The 17,771-nt window shown below is 34.8% G+C and overlaps 1 protein-coding gene across 2 annotated transcripts in view; it reads left to right on the top strand.

Annotated features, from left to right (window-relative positions):
- Nucleotides 1-12,265, top strand: part of erfl1 (Ets2 repressor factor like 1) — a 65,687-nt gene extending 53,422 nt beyond the window's left edge. For both annotated transcript variants that reach the window (XM_007232448.4, XM_022679735.2), the window contains exons 3-7: nt 743-819; nt 1,858-2,092; nt 5,167-5,353; nt 8,120-8,249; nt 11,039-12,265. In XM_007232448.4, coding sequence (XP_007232510.1) covers nt 756-819; nt 1,858-2,092; nt 5,167-5,353; nt 8,120-8,249; nt 11,039-11,892 — 1,470 coding nt within the window. In that variant the 5' untranslated portion in view covers nt 743-755 and the 3' untranslated portion in view covers nt 11,893-12,265. The remainder of the gene's footprint in view (nt 1-742; nt 820-1,857; nt 2,093-5,166; nt 5,354-8,119; nt 8,250-11,038) is intronic.
- The last annotated feature ends 5,506 nt before the right edge of the window (nt 12,266-17,771 follow it).

Below are 17,771 nucleotides of genomic sequence, written 5' to 3'. Positions count from 1 at the left end.
GGATGCAGAGCTTTCAGATCTCAAATAATGAAAAACAAAAACAAGTTCATATTAATAAAGTTTTAAGATTCAGAAATCAATATTTTGTGCAATAATCCTAGTTTTTAATTACAGTTTTTATGCATCTTGGCATGTTTTCCTCCACCAGTCTTACACACTGATTTTGGATAACTTTATGCCACTCCTGGTGCAAGCAGTTTAGCTTGGTTTTATGGCTATGATCATCCATCTTCCTCAATTTGGTAAAATCAAAGAAACTCATAATTTTTAGGTGGTCCTTTTTTCAGAGCTGTATTATTAACAGACATGGACTTCCAATTTTTGTAGTATTATATATATATATAATATTACACTCTATAAAATATTTAAACTGCCTCATTCATTCTGTTCATAATTGTGTAATTTCTTAAAATTAGCTGGTACTTGTTGGAGTGTGTAAGACTTTCAGTCGTGATCAACTGGAGAACTCACTTGATTATATTTTGTCTTTCCCTTATTTACAAAATTAAATTCAACATGGATAACAGTGCAACAGTTTGTATTTCAATAAAATATAATATATAATTTTTCAAATAATTTTCAAATAATCCCTATGTCTCCGCTAGTAATAGTGTTCAGCCAATGTGCGTTAGTCTTGCATTAAAAATGCAACAAACTTAAGTGGCATGAAATAACTGTGGTTATCTGTTTCTCTGTACGTGTGTGTGTGTGTGTGTGTGTGTGTTTGTCTGTGTTTATACAGGTGCAGTGGAGGCATGGACTGTAACTGTGTTAGTGACCTGCTGCTCACTCCACCTGTCCCAGCCCTCTGGACACCAGGTGAGTAATAGAAGTTTACAAAATAAAGGTGCAATAAAGGACTGCTGCCAGCAATCCCATAGAATTCCCCTAAACAACCATTCAGTAGATTGTTTCTAAAACATGTAAAAGATACTGTATATTGTCATTTATTTGGTAGTTTAAAGAACCTACACTTGGGATATGTGGGTATCTGAGGTCTCCTGTAGTTAATATGAGATACAATTTACAAATAAGATACAAGATACAAATAGCTATTTTTTTAAACGCGAGGTGATGAAACTCAGAGATGTCCCAGAGGACGTCTGAGAAAAAATGTCCACGGTCGTTCCGGATAGGAATAAAATCACAGAGGACCGCCATAAGAGAGAAAATTACCCCAGGAACCCCTGAGAAACTAATCCCATTCAGATAGGGTTTTAATGCTTTTTCTCAGACATATTCCAGGCACACATATGACGGTTTGGGTCAATGAATGTTAAATGCCTGCGCAATAGAATGATGTCTATCCATCTGAAGCTAATTTTCAGTCTCACTTACAAGATACTACCTCACAACTTATACAGGTGTGGGTGTTTCCAAGCGGTCAGCTGAGGTTATACTTCATGATCAATTTAGATACTGCTATTCCATGACTTTTGGCATGCATGTAGTATTAATCACTTAAGTTTTACAACTTCATTAACTTTAGTTAGAATTAACTTTCCCCAAAACTGACTTATCCTATTTATTTATACACAGTATTTTCCTTTTGTCCTTGAGCCACCACAAAAATTACACAAACAATACATTTAGATATCCCAGTTCTAGATATGTCAACAGTGCCATAATTTTATTAAAGATTATTATTTTTTTTAAATCATCTGTGCATTTTAAGAGCTCACCGTTTATCTGCTCATTATTCCTTCTATTAATATTAGGACTAATTCCAGGGTGCTGTTTCGGCTTAAACCCCTCTCACTGCAGCAGTCATTTAGACAGCCGAGCCCCTCAGCACACAGTAAAAAAACCCACAGGTCTGATCCCCGTCCTCTAACTTTCCTCCCTCTCTCCCCTCAGGCTTCGCCTTCCCAGATTGGGCCTATAAGCCGGAGTCTAGCCCTGGCTCCAGGCAGATCCAGCTGTGGCATTTCATCCTGGAGCTGCTGCAGAAGGAAGAGTACCAGGGGGTGATTGCCTGGCAGGGAGACTATGGCGAGTTCGTGATCAAAGACCCGGATGAAGTGGCAAGGCTGTGGGGCATTAGGAAATGCAAGCCTCACATGAACTACGACAAGCTAAGCCGTGCGCTAAGGTGGGCTTACATTGCGTTTAGTTTTAATACTGGGCTGTTATACACATGTGCTATACATATAATATATACACACTAAAGATATGTTTGTTCATTTTGGTGTTTTCATTCTGTTTGAGTTTTTTTTTTTTTCAGTTTATTCTAAATAAGGGTCTAACAGATGTTTGTAGTTTATGTTTATAGTTCAAGTTTAAGCTTTAGAATTCATTTTAAATAAAGTAATGAATTATCATTTCACACAGTTAGTCTAATAGAAAAAAAAGCTAACAAACAATTCATATCTGCCAAAATGACATTTTAGAAAAAAATAGAGAAAAAATATGTTTTTGGGTACCTTAAAGGGTAGCGTAAAGGTATCAGAGCAGTAATCCTAGGCATAATTAAGTATTGTCTTACATTCCTTTCTTTTTTAATCATTATTTTTGAGTACCCATGCATCTGTTTTAAACTGTGTCCTAAATATTTTTTTTTAATTGGACAATTATCATAATCCCTCAGAACTTAAATAAAAATATCATCTATCATTTAAAATATTCCCAACATCACTCCTCAAATGCCAGTACTTCTGCTAGTTTCTATTATATATAAAAGCTTTTTTATCTTAAAAATAAAAATAAATTATTTTATGTTTGCTAATGTTTTTATTTAAGAATGCCCAACTATATGCACAGTAATATTATTATTATTATTATTATTATTATTATTATTATTATTATTATTATTAACGGTATTAATTATAATTATTAACTGTAGTTTGGTAAATCAATGCTTATTCTACTGAAATGTTAGATAGATTATTAGATTTTTTCTAACAATCAGTTTCATTAATAAATGTTTTACCTGCCCCCCCCCCCCACACACACAATGATGTTTTACAATGCATTATTATCATTATTATAATTGTATAATTTGTAGTAAATGTGTTTATGTTGCTTAAAAAAATATTTAAAATGTAGCCAAGAGTAATTAGATTGTTACTGTAATATAGTAATTCATTAGATTATGTTACAATTACATTTTTAGAGGTAATCAGTAATCTGTATCAGATTACATTTTTATAGTAACCTTCCCTGCTTAAGGGCAGATAAAAATGTTATTGTTTATGGAGACTTTGAAAGCTGTTTCTCTCAAATGAGGGTCAGTAGTTTTCATTTTTGATGGATCTTTTAATATCAAATAACAGCTTGGACTCCTAAAAATTGTCCAATAGGAATCGTCAAACATATATCTGTTACTCTCAGTGCAGAACTTTTCTCGTAGCATTAGCCACCGTCACGAGAGGAGGGCTGTGCTTGAAAACCATTCTCACTAATCTCCTTCGTAGTTATGCAAATCATTTCCCAGACTATTCCATCTTTTAGGCTTTGCTTTCCATTTTTTGCACCCCTTACTCCCCCTCCCCTCTTTTAATAGACGCTGTCGCTTTCTGCTAATTGTTATGAATTGGCGTAGGCCATAATTGGCCTCGTTGATTAGCCTTTCTTAATTGCTCAATTAAGGGGCAGAGCACAATTGCCATGCAAAGCAAAAGTGTGTGAATCATTGGTGTGGCGGGGTGCATTATGTGGACTGGTGTGAGCTGCTGAGCTGAGCAAACGGAAGTTAAGCTTAAAGTGATTTGAGATTTCAGAGTGTGCAAAGCAGAGCACTTTTCAAATCCTGCTTAGATTTTAGTTAAGCGACGACTGAAATGAGTCTGGATGCGTCAACTATCCCTCATTCTTAATTTCTTTCTCACTCTGAGCAGCAGAGAATTGCACTACGGTGAGGAATGTCTGGGTGGTCAGGTTCATGCATTACGCTGGCGGAAAGGAAATTGACATGACTATCGTGGGATGTGGATGTCTGCAATCCGCAGAACCTTTCGGTGATAGTGGAGAAATACTTTATTCCTCTTTTGAGACAGAGCAAAAAAAATCCTCACATTATTTGCATAATGTATATTTAAGATGGAGATAAAGTAATTTGCAAAGGTTTTCTATGAATTATGGAGAAACTTCAAAACATCTGGTCAGAATTTATTACAGTGATGGCAGTACGATAGTTAGATATATGGCGGTTTAATGGGTCTAAAAGCTATATCTCAGAAAGCTGTTACATTAAAACGGTAATAAATATCTTACCTAAAAGCCCAACACATTGTTTTTGTTTTGTCCTTAAATTCATTTTTGGCTGGTTATTGTAGTATTGTCTATATTCACATTCTGGATTTTTTTTTTTTTTTTTTTACAATTATTAGGATTGACTCTAAATCAGTCTTTATGATTACAATGCAGATTCATATTGATAGTTTATTGATAGATTTGTTTTTGGCATTGATCTAAAAACAATACTGAGATTTTTCACATCAGTATATTTAAATTAAAGAAAATATTTATTTTCATTATATAATACCAAAGAAGTAATTTTACAATCATACAATTTTAAATATATCGTTAGAAATTTGGATGTGTATGCTGTTGACATAAGAAAATAAATTATTTATTCATCAAATGTGTTAAATGTCATTTTTAACAATGTTTTTTTTCTAATGAAATTAGAAAAATGAAATTGTTAAGATTGGGCATTACACTCACTTAACATTTAACTGTCTACACAATAACTATTCTGTTGCTAACTACTATTATAGGAGAAAAGGTATTTTTTTAAGTATTAAAATGCATGTTTAATTATATAACGTAAATAATATTTAGCCTCCTTCGAGATAAGAACTCCCTAACCCAACTAGTGCAGACAGATAATTTTGGTAATTGTATTTTCTTACATTTTTCCAATATTCCAACACTCTAACAATTGCTCCAAACCTATATAGTTCTTCATGAATTTAGTGTTTCCAAAACATTTTCATCAGATGGTTTAAATTATGAAGTTTAAAGAACATAATGTAAAGGGTCTATACAAATCTATGCAAAAGCCATAATAGCTTCATATTTAATAGTGTATTTAAAATTATGCAGCATTATTAATTACAAAAACTGTTAAAATGATTAAAAATAAAATTATACTGTCAGAAAATTCTCTCATTTAACTTCTTTTTTCTCTCTCTCTCTTTTTACCCTGTACTCTTTTCTATCCAGGTACTACTACAACAAGCGCATTTTGCACAAAACTAAAGGAAAGCGCTTTACCTACAAATTTAACTTCAGTAAGGTGGTTCTGGTCAACTACCCGCTTTTGGACATGGCCAGCTCTCCGTTCCTGCTGGCCCAAAACCACTTCAATGGAGGAGCGGCCACCCCAGACTGCAGCCCTGTCACACCTGAGGTTTGAGAGAATGAGTGATCATAAATCAAACACATGTTTCTCAAGTTCCTTTTATTTAAACTCTTAAAATGTGATACATTTATTTTATTTGTTCTGTTCATATTAATTTGATCCATTTTTATGATCAACTGCTAATACAACAGACTAACAGATAATAAAAAAATATTGAACAATAATTGAACTATTAGTTGCACAGATTCCACTTCCTAAGTTTTTATTTCCCAAAATAATGTCTTTCTGAATAGTCTTGCTGTGTCTTAATGTTTATAAATGTTTGTGGCAAGTCTATATAAATAGTTACTTAATAACATAAAAAATACAAATACAAATCAGGCTAGATCCACCTCATGGTTCACAGTTGGCATGGTGTTCTTTACATGACTTCATCAGACAGCAGCATTGCTTCCAGAACTAATTCTGCTTGCGTAGCTGTTATGTAATATACTTCAAATGCTGAATAAACTTCAAAGGATTCCTTTTTCTTATGGCTCTTCCATAAAAATATGTTTGAGCAAGCAATGTTGCAAAATGAATGTTGCACCACCACTCTTTACTGGCTTTAAAGCTTTTTGATCTCAGTTTTGCTTCCACAGTTCCCCTGTACAGCCATACCTGAATAGCAATCCAGTCCACAATATAGAAACTGCAATATTGAATACTTCTTATGCCCTTCCCCTGACTTGGCACTTTCAGATCTTTAGAGGAGCCCATTAGATGACATAAATCAGGTCCGACTTAAAACCTAGTTAAAAAATCAGGGCTGGGTTTCCCAAAAGCTCCCAAAAGCATAAAGATGATTCTTAGATGGTTAACCACATTGAGCACTTTCTCTCTCCATGCTAAAACGTTCTTAATGCTAGGATGCTTTCTTTTGCATGTGCCACATTGATACTTGTCTATCCCAGAAAAAAAAACATACAGTATAAATTTTATTTAAATAAAATAACTTACTATAGTAAAGAAAATATCGGTTTGATATATGTGCATTTTTAAGGGCTAATTTAGTTATGTTATAAAAGAAAAACGGCATATGTTAAGCTGCTTTTAATTAAATTTGCTTAAAAAATCATTTATTTTCACACTGGTTTATCAATAATGTGAACATTTTTTCAATTATAATCAGCATTTTAATAAATTACAGTTGACCACTTCCCAACTTTGAACAGTCTGTGTGAGAAAGTTATGTGAAATGCTGAGCAGAGGAATGAAAAAAGTAGTAAGGGAGGGTGAGCCGGGTAGGAGTCTGCCAAGGTGAATGAGAAAGAAGAGAGAACTGTCAAAGTGGGTGTTAAAGGGCCTTAAAACAAAAGAAGACATTATCCCCTCGCTCTCATCCTCACCCTGGAAGCTGCATTCATTTCTGCCATCGATTGAAAATGAAAGAAATGTAAGAAATTAAAGTAGAAGGAGAATATCAGGTTGTTTCTCCATAATTAATGCAGGACAGTTAAGAAATCGAGATTATGGCGAGAGAGAGAGAGAGAGAGAGAGAGGGGGTGCAGACACTAAGAAGTGAGAGACAGCAAAACTTCCTGAGCACTGGATGATGGTGTCGTTCAAGAAAGAGGATAAACCTGACAGTCACTATAACTCCAGTGAAGACTTGGCAAACACTTCATATTTTAATAATTATTTAATCAGTAACCTTCAACCAGTGCTGCTTACTGTTAAAATGTTATTGAAATACATACAACTGATTTAATTTAGGTTTTGGTAATGTTTTTAAACATTTTTGTATATACTTTATATAAAACACCATTATTAGAATAAATGCAAACAATATTAATACATAATATTGTGGTTTTACATAAAAAAATCATAATTTTTTTTTCAGAGTTCAATTAATAGGAGTATTACGATACAGTAAAATATTGTATCACGAAAATTAAAGACATGGTACACAATATTCATAGGAACTGTAGAAGGAGACTTGGGGAAAAAACTGCTTTCAAAAACTCCCATACTTAGTACAGGAAATACAAATAAAGCAATGTATTACAATATTATGGTTTGCAATACTTTATAACGTATCACTATATATCAGAATATATTAAATCACAACCCCTGAATGCGTATCATGATGCAATATCATATTGCCAGGTTCTTGCCAATACTGCATTTGGTCAATGTTCATTAAGCACTGACCATATCCATAATATGCTCAGAAATGTATATTGCGTATCGAAATTATTGCTTACCAATATATCGGTAAATCAGTAAGCCTCCCCCACTGGGAAGCTCTCTGGAGAATCTTCTGTGATTTTTTTTTTTTTATGTATTCATATTTACAGTAATGTCTATTTGGGGTGGGCGATATGGCCCTACAATAATATCATAACCTACCAAGAGTTTAATTTTATTTAAAATAATAATAATTCAACAAAATAAAGTAAAATAAAACAAAAAATACCAAAATTCAGATTATTTAGTGAATGCATGAAAACTGCACACAAAAAAATTCTACAAAAAATATTCTCAAAGCCATTTTTTATGATACAGATTCTTTAAATAACAATATCACTGTGTCACGATATATTGTGTATGATATGATATGGCACAACCTTAGTGTCTCTTCATGTTTTTTTTTAAAACCACTATCTTTGAGAAACACGTTTTGCTGTGCTGCACACATCAACACAAAGACCTGAACCCTTCACTATATCCCCTCTGCTTTCTCTCCCATCTCTCTTCTCTGCTTCCCTTCACCTGTCTCCACACTTCCTTTTCATCCATCTCTCTTCCTCTTGCTCTCTCTTAACCTCCCAGGCCCTGCAGTCTTTATTCCCCCGTTTGCCTGACTCTGGTCGAGGGACGTCTCTGTTTGACCGCGGTGCGGGGGCCCCGGGGCCAGAAGGGGATAAGCTGAGGCTGGACACTTTCCCTTTCCTCGGCTCAGGTGAGAGTCAAACAAAAAGAAACAGCTGACAGGAGAGACGAGTGTGGGTCAAAAAACACACTGTTGGCTTTAAGGGCTTGTAAAGAAACTGAGAGCGAAGCAGGGGGATTTTTTCTTTCTGTACTTTGGTGAAAGTGGGCTGTGAGATGGACGTGGAAGTCGGGGGGTGGGGGGTTTGAGGACTAAATATGTCATTAAGTAGAAAAAAAAGTGATCCCCTGTGATTACTGCACGGCTGTGCATATTTTTTTGAATGCACATTTATTTACACAGTGAAGTGATGGATTTGTTTTAGGGTAAATATTAATCTAAGGTGCCCTTTGTGTCCGCAGCATAGTTGTTTAAATTTCATACACGGGGTAACAATACATGCCAACATTTACTCTGAGTAAACACATCACTACAAATGTAAAGGGATGTTAACCTTAAAACTCTAAAGTACTTTTTGGTTATTTTATACACTTTTCTTTGATGTAAGGGGTGTTTTTGCCATGTCTGCAGGGCTGCCTGGTTAAGTTAAATAACACAATGTAAATACATATTTAACTTAACCAAGCCGCTCTGCAGACATAGCAAAAACACCCCTCACATCAAAGAAAATGGATGTTTAAAATAATGTTGACATTTTATTTATTCATTTAGCTGTTTTATAAATTCAAGCTATTTAAATGTGTCCAAAAATTCCCTGTCCTCCCATCATCTTGGGATAGCCCCGTCCATTTTAAGAAAGTAACCTGTGACATTGCAACCTTCACAGTGTATTTTCAACTAATGTGGACACTTGCTGCTGTCTCAATTTCTAATATTAAGTTAACTTAATATTTATTATATTATTTTCATCCTTGCTGAGGTAAAGCTTAAGATGTCCACCCTTTTGTGGTAAAATATCACGGTAATTAGAATTATTTAGAAAATTAGCATGAACCATTTAGAATATCTGCAACTCTAGGCCAAGCATGTTTTTATCAAATACCAGTTCAATAAATTCACTAAATCTTTCACATTTTTCTGCATGCATGGCAGGAAATAAAGAGTTAACATAAAATAAGCTGGGGGAAATATGATTTCTGTGTAGTCTAAAGTATAAATATGACGATTAGTCAAAAGAATAAAACTTTTTGAAAGTTTTAAGGTTTAATTAGGAACAATATTCAGATAATCATTCTTCAGCACCTCCTCTGTAAATCTCTCCATCAGCATGTGTAACTGTGTCAACATTCACTTTGACTCACACTCCTTTGTCTTCTTGCTCCGTATGAGCGATATGGTATCAGTGTATTAGAATGTGTACTTGTATGAGCGTTTGTTTGTCTGTGTGGAGTGTGTGTGTGTGTGTGTGTGTGTATACTTCCCACTCCAACTACCGCCCCCCTTACTTTGTTTGTCCTCAGGTCCTATTCCTCCCTCCTCCCCTCCTTACCCTGATCTCACTCCCATGTGTCCCCCCTGTCCTAATCCCTTCCCAGGCAGGAAGGCCCTAATTGAGGGTGCAGGCTTCAGTTTGTGGCCTGTGGGCGCCCATTACTGTGTTTTCATAAGCAAGTGAGGCCTGCCTGACTGATTCAATATTCATGTGTCTGCTAGCTACTCCTGGCCCAACACACAGAGAGACTGTAGCACTGTCAAATTAGCCCTGCATAGCAAATAACAGAGGGAAAGAGAGGGAGAAAAGGAGAGAGAGAGAAAGTGAGGGAGAGAGTGAGAAAGTGAGGAAGAAAGTGAGAGAGAGGGAGTAAGGGGGGTTTGTAAGGTTGAAGAAAGTGTGAAAAGAGAGAGAGAGAAGGCACAGAGAGTGTGAAGAGAGAGAGAGGAAAGGTAAAGAAGTGATGAGAAGGAGCTATGAGTGGAGAAATCCTTGGTATATCCAACATTGCATTGTGGGTTTGACTAAATTTACAAAACAAATTCAAATTAACTGTATAATGGATTATTCTATTTATTTCAACAAAATTATAATCATAAAAATGACTGGATGCAACAATGTCCTAAAGAATTTTGACAATAGATTATAGAAAACAGAAGATTTAGAATGTATGTAAAATGTAGAACACTGTGGAAAGACTTGATTTTCTTTTTTATATGCAAATTTGCAAGTGTAGGTGTAAGTACAAAATCACGTGCAATTTCAAAACCAAGAATATGCACATTAATATTACTAACTTGCCGGCAAAGATACTTAAGACATTTATTTTTAGACTGAGTAAATCTATTTTTAAATGTTTTTTTAATTACTTTCCCATGTAACCTGTACTGTATTGCTTTAAAACATTTGACTTTATAAAATAATGGCAGATAAAGGTGTATTATTCTTTTTTATTATTCATTTGTTTAAGGCCCACATGCTAAACTTTTGATAACAAATATTAATATCTTTATTTGACCAGAATGTCCCTCTGAAAATAGAATATCTCTTTTACAATTTCAATATATTCTAACAAGTTCAGTTTTGTTAGTAAATGCTAATGGAGTTTTATAAAACCAGGGGAATTTAAGTGGATGAATCATTTGGAGGCTTAAATGGTACTTTGTCTGGTACTAAACTCTGTAGAAGTAAATTGTTCAGTTTGCAATGCTTTATATTTAATTATGTAACAGTTTTATTTTTATAATTTGTATATTTATATGGATATGTTTTAGAAAGGTATGGCTAAACCAGGTAGCACTGTTTTAGAACCATCATTTGTAGTATTAGTATTAGAATTAGTAGCTACTTCCAGGAAATTTCAGGTAATCATATTAAATCTTGAGTGCTTATTCCTTTCTCCATGTCGTTTTTTTTCCCCCGACAGGAACCCCTTGTTACTCTAAACCTCCATCCATGTTGGGTCCTTACCCCCGTAACCCTGCTTTCGACTACTCATGGGGCTTCAACCCTTACCTCCCTGGAGCTTTCTCGCTAAACAACTGTCCCAAACTGCCCCCGGGCTCCCTGTACCCCTCACACTTCTACCCCAACCCACTCCAGTCGGGCCTGTCCCAGCTGCCCCATCCCTTCTCTTCTCTACTGCCCCCTGGAGACACAGCTGGAGCAGAGCGGGGTCAATCTGGAGGAACCACCAACGGCTCAGCAGGCAGTCAGCCCCCACGACTCTGCATCCCACCCTACCCGGGTAGCCTGCTGCAAGGCCGGACCGAGCTGGGCAACCTGGTCCCAGGCCTTGGTGAGAGGGAGAGGGGGGAGGCCAACAACAACGTTTTGGGATCAGGTGGAGGAGGAGGGATTGGGATGGGATTGGGATTGGGCCTCGGTCTAGGAGGACTGGGCCTTGGAACAGGAGGGGGAGGCCGGCAGAGCCCGTCTGACCGACGTGGGGGCGTCAAACAGGACCCAGAATCAGACTCAGAGCTGGAAATCACTGACCTGAGCGACTGCAGTTCCGAGAACGAGAACGAGCCGGACTTCCCCTTGGCCAAAGAGCCCAGGCTGGGCGGGCGGCCCCACGTGCTGGAAGCCAAGACTGGGGGCCTGGCAGGGACCCTACCCCCTCTCTCTTCACTTCCTCCACCTGTATCTCCACATCCACTCAAAAGCCTGGTACCCCTCACTCCTCCGCCTCCATCCCTCCCCCCGTCCCTCTCTCCCTCCCTCACTCTGGTTGACCGGCACAGAGAAACAGACTCTCTCAAACTTGCTCATAGTTAATGTGCTCTGTATTCAGTACCCATTCCAGCTACAACAAGCACTCCCTGCCTCTTCCTCTTTGTCCTTGTATTTATTAATCTGGCAAATTTATGCTTTTTTAAATTTGCTTTAAAATTTGATATCTGGTCTTCAGTATATTATCACTGGCATCCGAAAAACCTTCTACCTCCATTTCGCCATTTTTCACTTTTTGACAAAGTCCTTATATTGTGCCAAACAGACTAGACCTGTCACAATAATAACATAATTGACTTATCATAATAATTTGAGATTTATTAATATAACATGAACAATGCGGTATGTTTAAGAACAGTGGGTTTACTTTATGCTTAAAAATATATATATTCTTAATTAATAATAGTCCATTGCTATTTTAAATGATGTATATGCATTATTATTATTATTATTATTATTATTATTATTATATCAGTGACATTATATGGTCTAATATTGATAGTAATATTGTTTATTGCAATTATTTTTTAACATCATTCATAATGAACTGAGCAATAGAAATGCTCCAAAATGATGTTAATACGTTTTTGTTGATAAAGATTTGGAGATACAAGGTTTGTTCATGGCAGTGAAAATATACTGATGTTATTATCAAACCCAATTTTTTCAGTATCAGTGTTGTGCCAATTTTGTTAGTTTTATTACAGCCAAAAGTCATTTACAAACTAAAATGTATAGAAATGTGCACTTCAGCATTTATAAGGTTCCACACACTGTAATTACATTAAAAGTATCCAAACAATTATTTATTTTACAGATATTTTGAAAAGTTCAACTATTTGTTTTCTGATATTCAATTATCTTTCATAACTGCAATCATGCCAACTAAACTAACTGAAATAATTATATTTGCTTAGAAATGATTAGTAAACATAAATATTTGTATACTATAACTAAACATGACTAAATACTAAGCAGCTTCAATAAACAGATAATCATATTTATAAATGCTGAAATGTTCTGATTTAACACAAAGAGTTGTAAATGCAAATCTATCAAAACAACAAAATGTTACCAAGCAAATCAGATCAGTTACAGCTTCATTATTTTGCTACATATTTAGATCGAAAACCTTGTCAGCACAAATTAAACCGTGTGTCCCTTATATGAAATTAAATTTTATTCATTTTTATGTCATTAATTGTCATTAATTAAATTTTGCTGTTGTTTTTTTGTTTATTTAGTATAAATATTATTCCTACAGGGTAATTAAGGTGACTTCCCACATCTGAAAGTGGTGGTTTAAACAAATTTGGGTAAATTGCACAAATGTTCTTGCTCATATGTTCGTGTGTCAGGCTCCGTAGTACAATAGTAATGCAAAGCCAGTTGCAATAACAGCAAATGTATGGAGCTATTTACATAGCAATTCAGTTGTGTTGCAATAAAGCACTTACTTGCTGGGGTTGTGCTGGAGTTGAGGGCTGAATCCCAGTTGGAAACCCTTTCAAACATTGCCATCTACTGGTGACGTGAGACTCCTGCAGATAGAAGGATTGTAAATGAATGTAACTTTCTCGAATTTTATTATCCTTTCCAGGATAATCCCCTCTTCTGCAGATGGATGTGTTTATTGTGCTGGGCTATAGAATGCATCCATCTGCCTTTCCTTATTTGTTCCCTTGTACAGTTATTCTGTTCATTCAGTGCTAAAATGTCTTATTTAAAGCAGCTATAAAATGTTTCACGAGACATAGAGAATGAGAAATGGAGCGAGGAAGTGCTTATATTTGCATCTATATTTCATTGTATATATTTTATTATTGTGTATATTCTGTTCAATTACTATTATTACTATTATATGAGATTGATGTATCGGTGTGATTTAATTCTGTATTTAAATGAAAACAGATACTGGTGAGATGGATGATCGTAGGCATATATAGCGACTCAGAATTATAAAAAGAGAAAGCACTTGTTTTCCTGAGTTTTTTTGTTACGGGAAAAGGGTTGAGACAAAAAAAAACATTTTCTCAGCTCCCTCTAATTATACCCTTTGGTCATTTTTGCACACTTGAGAATGACTCCATAAGGGGCGATTAACAGGCCGCCAGTGATTTTTAAAAGTTTTCATTCACTAAGCAACTACTGTAATGAGGTAAATGTGAGTAACATTGCACATTCTAAAAAGAAGTTTGTTTTGTGTTATTTATTAATTTATATTACAGACTACAGAAAGTCTGGACCATCCCAGGTAGATTTCATAAAATGCATAGCAATGATTTGAAGTTATGCAGGTTTGTAAGTTATAGGCATAGAGAAAAATTGTCACATGCTCACTGCAGCTACACTGCAAATAAATAAATATACACATCAGTAAGACAAAACAATTATTGACCCTAAGTTCCTACCTTACATCAGTGTATTATATGAATCTATCAGTGTACATAGGCTTTCCTTTGTGTATTTGTGTGTACACATCAAAGATAAAAAAAATAGCATTTTCTTTACAGTAAGATTTTTTTTGGTTTGTTTGTTTTTGTTTTATTGTACAATTGAAAAAAAATGAAAAGGATGGAAAGAAAAAAACAAATAAGAATATCTTCAAAAGCAATAAACATTATTCTTGAGATGTGATTGTTGGAGACTTCAGATTTGTTACTAAAGTATTGTGTGCAATTGTCTAGCAAACTTAGAGCCATATGAAATTGTTTTATTTGTTTGTTTGTTACATATTCTATTTTATTAATTTCCTTAACTTCTTTTTTTTTTTTCAGATTTTTCTCCCATTCAGATTTGTTGAGTCTTTATATGACAAAATCTCAGTTATTTGATCCCAACCACGTTCACCAGGTTTTAGAAAAAAAAAAAACAGCTTGATGTAATTTTGGACTATAAATGAAGTTCAGAACAGGAGAGTAGGGGTCTGTGTGTCATGGCAGAAGAATATATATAAAAAAATTAAGTTTAAGTAAATATTTTGTCACATTACACTAACACAGATATACAGGTAAGTGAAAAACATGAAAAACGTAAAAAAGGTGCATAAATATAAATAAAAAATACAAAATCACACACAAGTTGCACAATACATATAGTACTGCATTATTTATATGTAGAAGGTATTAAGATATAAACTATGAATATTAAGAGTAAAATCAGACACACAAACTCTAATAATCTATTATCAATATTATGAAGACCATCTAAAGATTCTGAGGATATGATTGAGGTGTGGTACCTTCATTTTAAACATCTTTTTAGCAAACAAATAGCTAATTAAACTGCTGAGTGCACAAACATGCTATTTTTTTGTTGTTAGCTAAAATATTTAGCCTGTATACTTGCTTTGGTTGTAAACTGTTTTCAGCTTATCAGAGACAAACTTCTGTTTTTAGCTAGTGCACAAACACACATGACTAGCTAGCTTGGTTAGCCAACTAGGTATATGGTCGATGTACACTAAAAAACAAGTATCTCCCTTTTTGTCGATTTTTAGTTTACTATATAATTTAAACCCACTACCTTTCCCTTACACTGGGTCAGCATTTCTTGATGAATAAACAAATAGAAAGACCTGAAATAAACTCTCATTATAAGCTTACTAGCTGAGGAAGGGGCTCCTATCCAACAGTTCTCTCCCACTGAATACTGTGTAGCAAGCTTTAACTATGTAGCTAGCTAAATGTAACATATCAGTAAAACAGAATGGTGGCGGGGAGCCAACAAACATCAAGTCAATGTTTATTAATACACTCACCTCACATAAACTACGGAAATAAAGCTTAAACGCCACTTTTCACAGACTCACCATTTACCACCTGAAAAATATGAGCTGAAAAGGCTTTCTTAGCATTAGCAAGCTGAGGTAACTGACCACTAGCATATGTCTGCTAAGCTAAAAGACTGGCTGAGGGTGCAGAGTGGTCCAGCAGTTTAAAGTGCTGCCACTATGATTGGAGGACCATTAGTTTGAATCCTGGTCATGCAGCTTGCCATCAGCTGAGCCCTGAGAAAGCACAATTGGCCTTTTTTTTATTTGGGTAGATGTCGCTGATTTACTCCGAAAGCGCTGTGATGCTACTCAGCAATGCTGCATCAGCAGCAGTTCAAAAAGAAGGGGTGGATGACTTCATATGTATTGGAGGAGGATGTGCTTGTCTCCACCCTCCTTGTGTTGTGGCTTTACCAGTTTATACGCAGCTGAATGGGTCGGACAATTGGCCAGATAAATTGGGGGACAAATGGGGGAAAATGTAAATAAAAATGATTAAATACAACCACTGGCTAACTTTCTCTGTACATATCAGCCAACTCGGTATAGCTTTCTGTATTTTTATATGGTTATGGAGAAGATAAAGATGTGCTTTTGTCAGCATAATAATAAAAATAGTATATGAGCTTAAAAGAGAACCATCAGCAAAAACAGATGAATTAAACTGCTAAAAAAATAAACCATTCTGTGAATCACAGGAGAAATATGTTTACTGCAGAATTCACCTTTTACTGAATTTCGGCCAACATACTTTATACAGATTCTACAGAATAAATTTGTTCATTATACTTGAGTAATGCTGTGCAAAGGAAGATGAAATAATATTTGAAGATGAAATAGTATTTTAGGAAGATGAAACAATCCAGTAATAAATAAACCTTCACTGTTTTGTTTCCTCTCTGTGTACCAACACTGTGTAAAGGCGTGTTGTATGTGTTATCTTCAGGGTAACGGTTTGATGTGTCGGTTGGCCACACACAAAAGAGATCTTACACTTTCTCTAGACCTCCCTGTCTGAGTGCTGATAATGAAAGATGAGTGTGACTGTGATCCAACTAGCAGCACAAAGTGTGAATGACAGTTAATCAATATGCAAATGAGACCTTTTTTCTATTGTTGTGAAAATTTTCACACAGCAGTGGCAAGCTGTTCTTAGACAAAATTTATTGATTTTCCAATCTTATATACTTTCATACACATTAAATACTCATGTTTTTATGTTTATGATTAATAAATGACTAACTAGAAAAAAGAAAGTCTCCAACATCTGGAAAATTCTGCATAATTATGCTGTTACATCATTTTACTTGTGATAAGAATTTAAAAACTACACTACAGCAAGTTATTATATAAATTCGATACAAATACAGTACATTGCATGCTGTCTGGGACATTGTAGTATGATAGTTTTGGGATATGCATTTGGCCTAAAACATATTTTCAAATATCTTCATAGAGGAAAAGAATAGTCGGGTCCATTAATATATATTAATAAACAGAAACAACAGAAAGAATCATGAGCATAATCTGTTGTGGTCATACTGTTTTGAACAGCTATGATGTTCCTAGGTCTAACTGACATTTGTTTAACCATAGTTAAATATGAAAAAAAAAATTGGTGCAATCAATTCTTTTATCCCTCACATCATCATCCATTAATGAAAATTTACCAAAAATATATTTCAGTATACTTCACTATTTAAGCCCAGCTATGATCTAGGTTGTGGTTACATGCTTCAAAAATAATGTTAATACATTTTTCCTGTATTTTTAACCTTTAAAACAAATAACATAATATAAATATTAAAAGATAGGTTAAAATGTAATGTAATTCTTACTTTTGAAAGATGAAATTGTATGAATTACATTTCCCTTTGCATATATGCGAAAGGAAGTTCTAATTCAGGAAACAACACTGGTGCTGGCTGGTGACTACACCATTAGACTCAAGAATACATGTAAAATGACACAAAAAGAAAAAAAATCTTTTACTTTCATGATGTATGCGTACAAATTCAATATATATCTTATCTAGGAACACGTATAAAAGTGAATAGAAAATAGCAAATTTAACATGTCCACACAGCTTTCAAAAATGTATTTGTGTCACATTACACATTAGACAAATAAAATTTATTTTAAGTCACTG

The sequence above is a fragment of the Astyanax mexicanus genome, chromosome 1 (genome assembly GCF_023375975.1).
Source record: "Astyanax mexicanus isolate ESR-SI-001 chromosome 1, AstMex3_surface, whole genome shotgun sequence".
Lineage (NCBI taxonomy): Eukaryota > Metazoa > Chordata > Actinopteri > Characiformes > Acestrorhamphidae > Astyanax > Astyanax mexicanus.
Note: the sequence above shows the minus strand (reverse complement) of the source record. Positions and strands in the feature narration are given on the sequence as shown.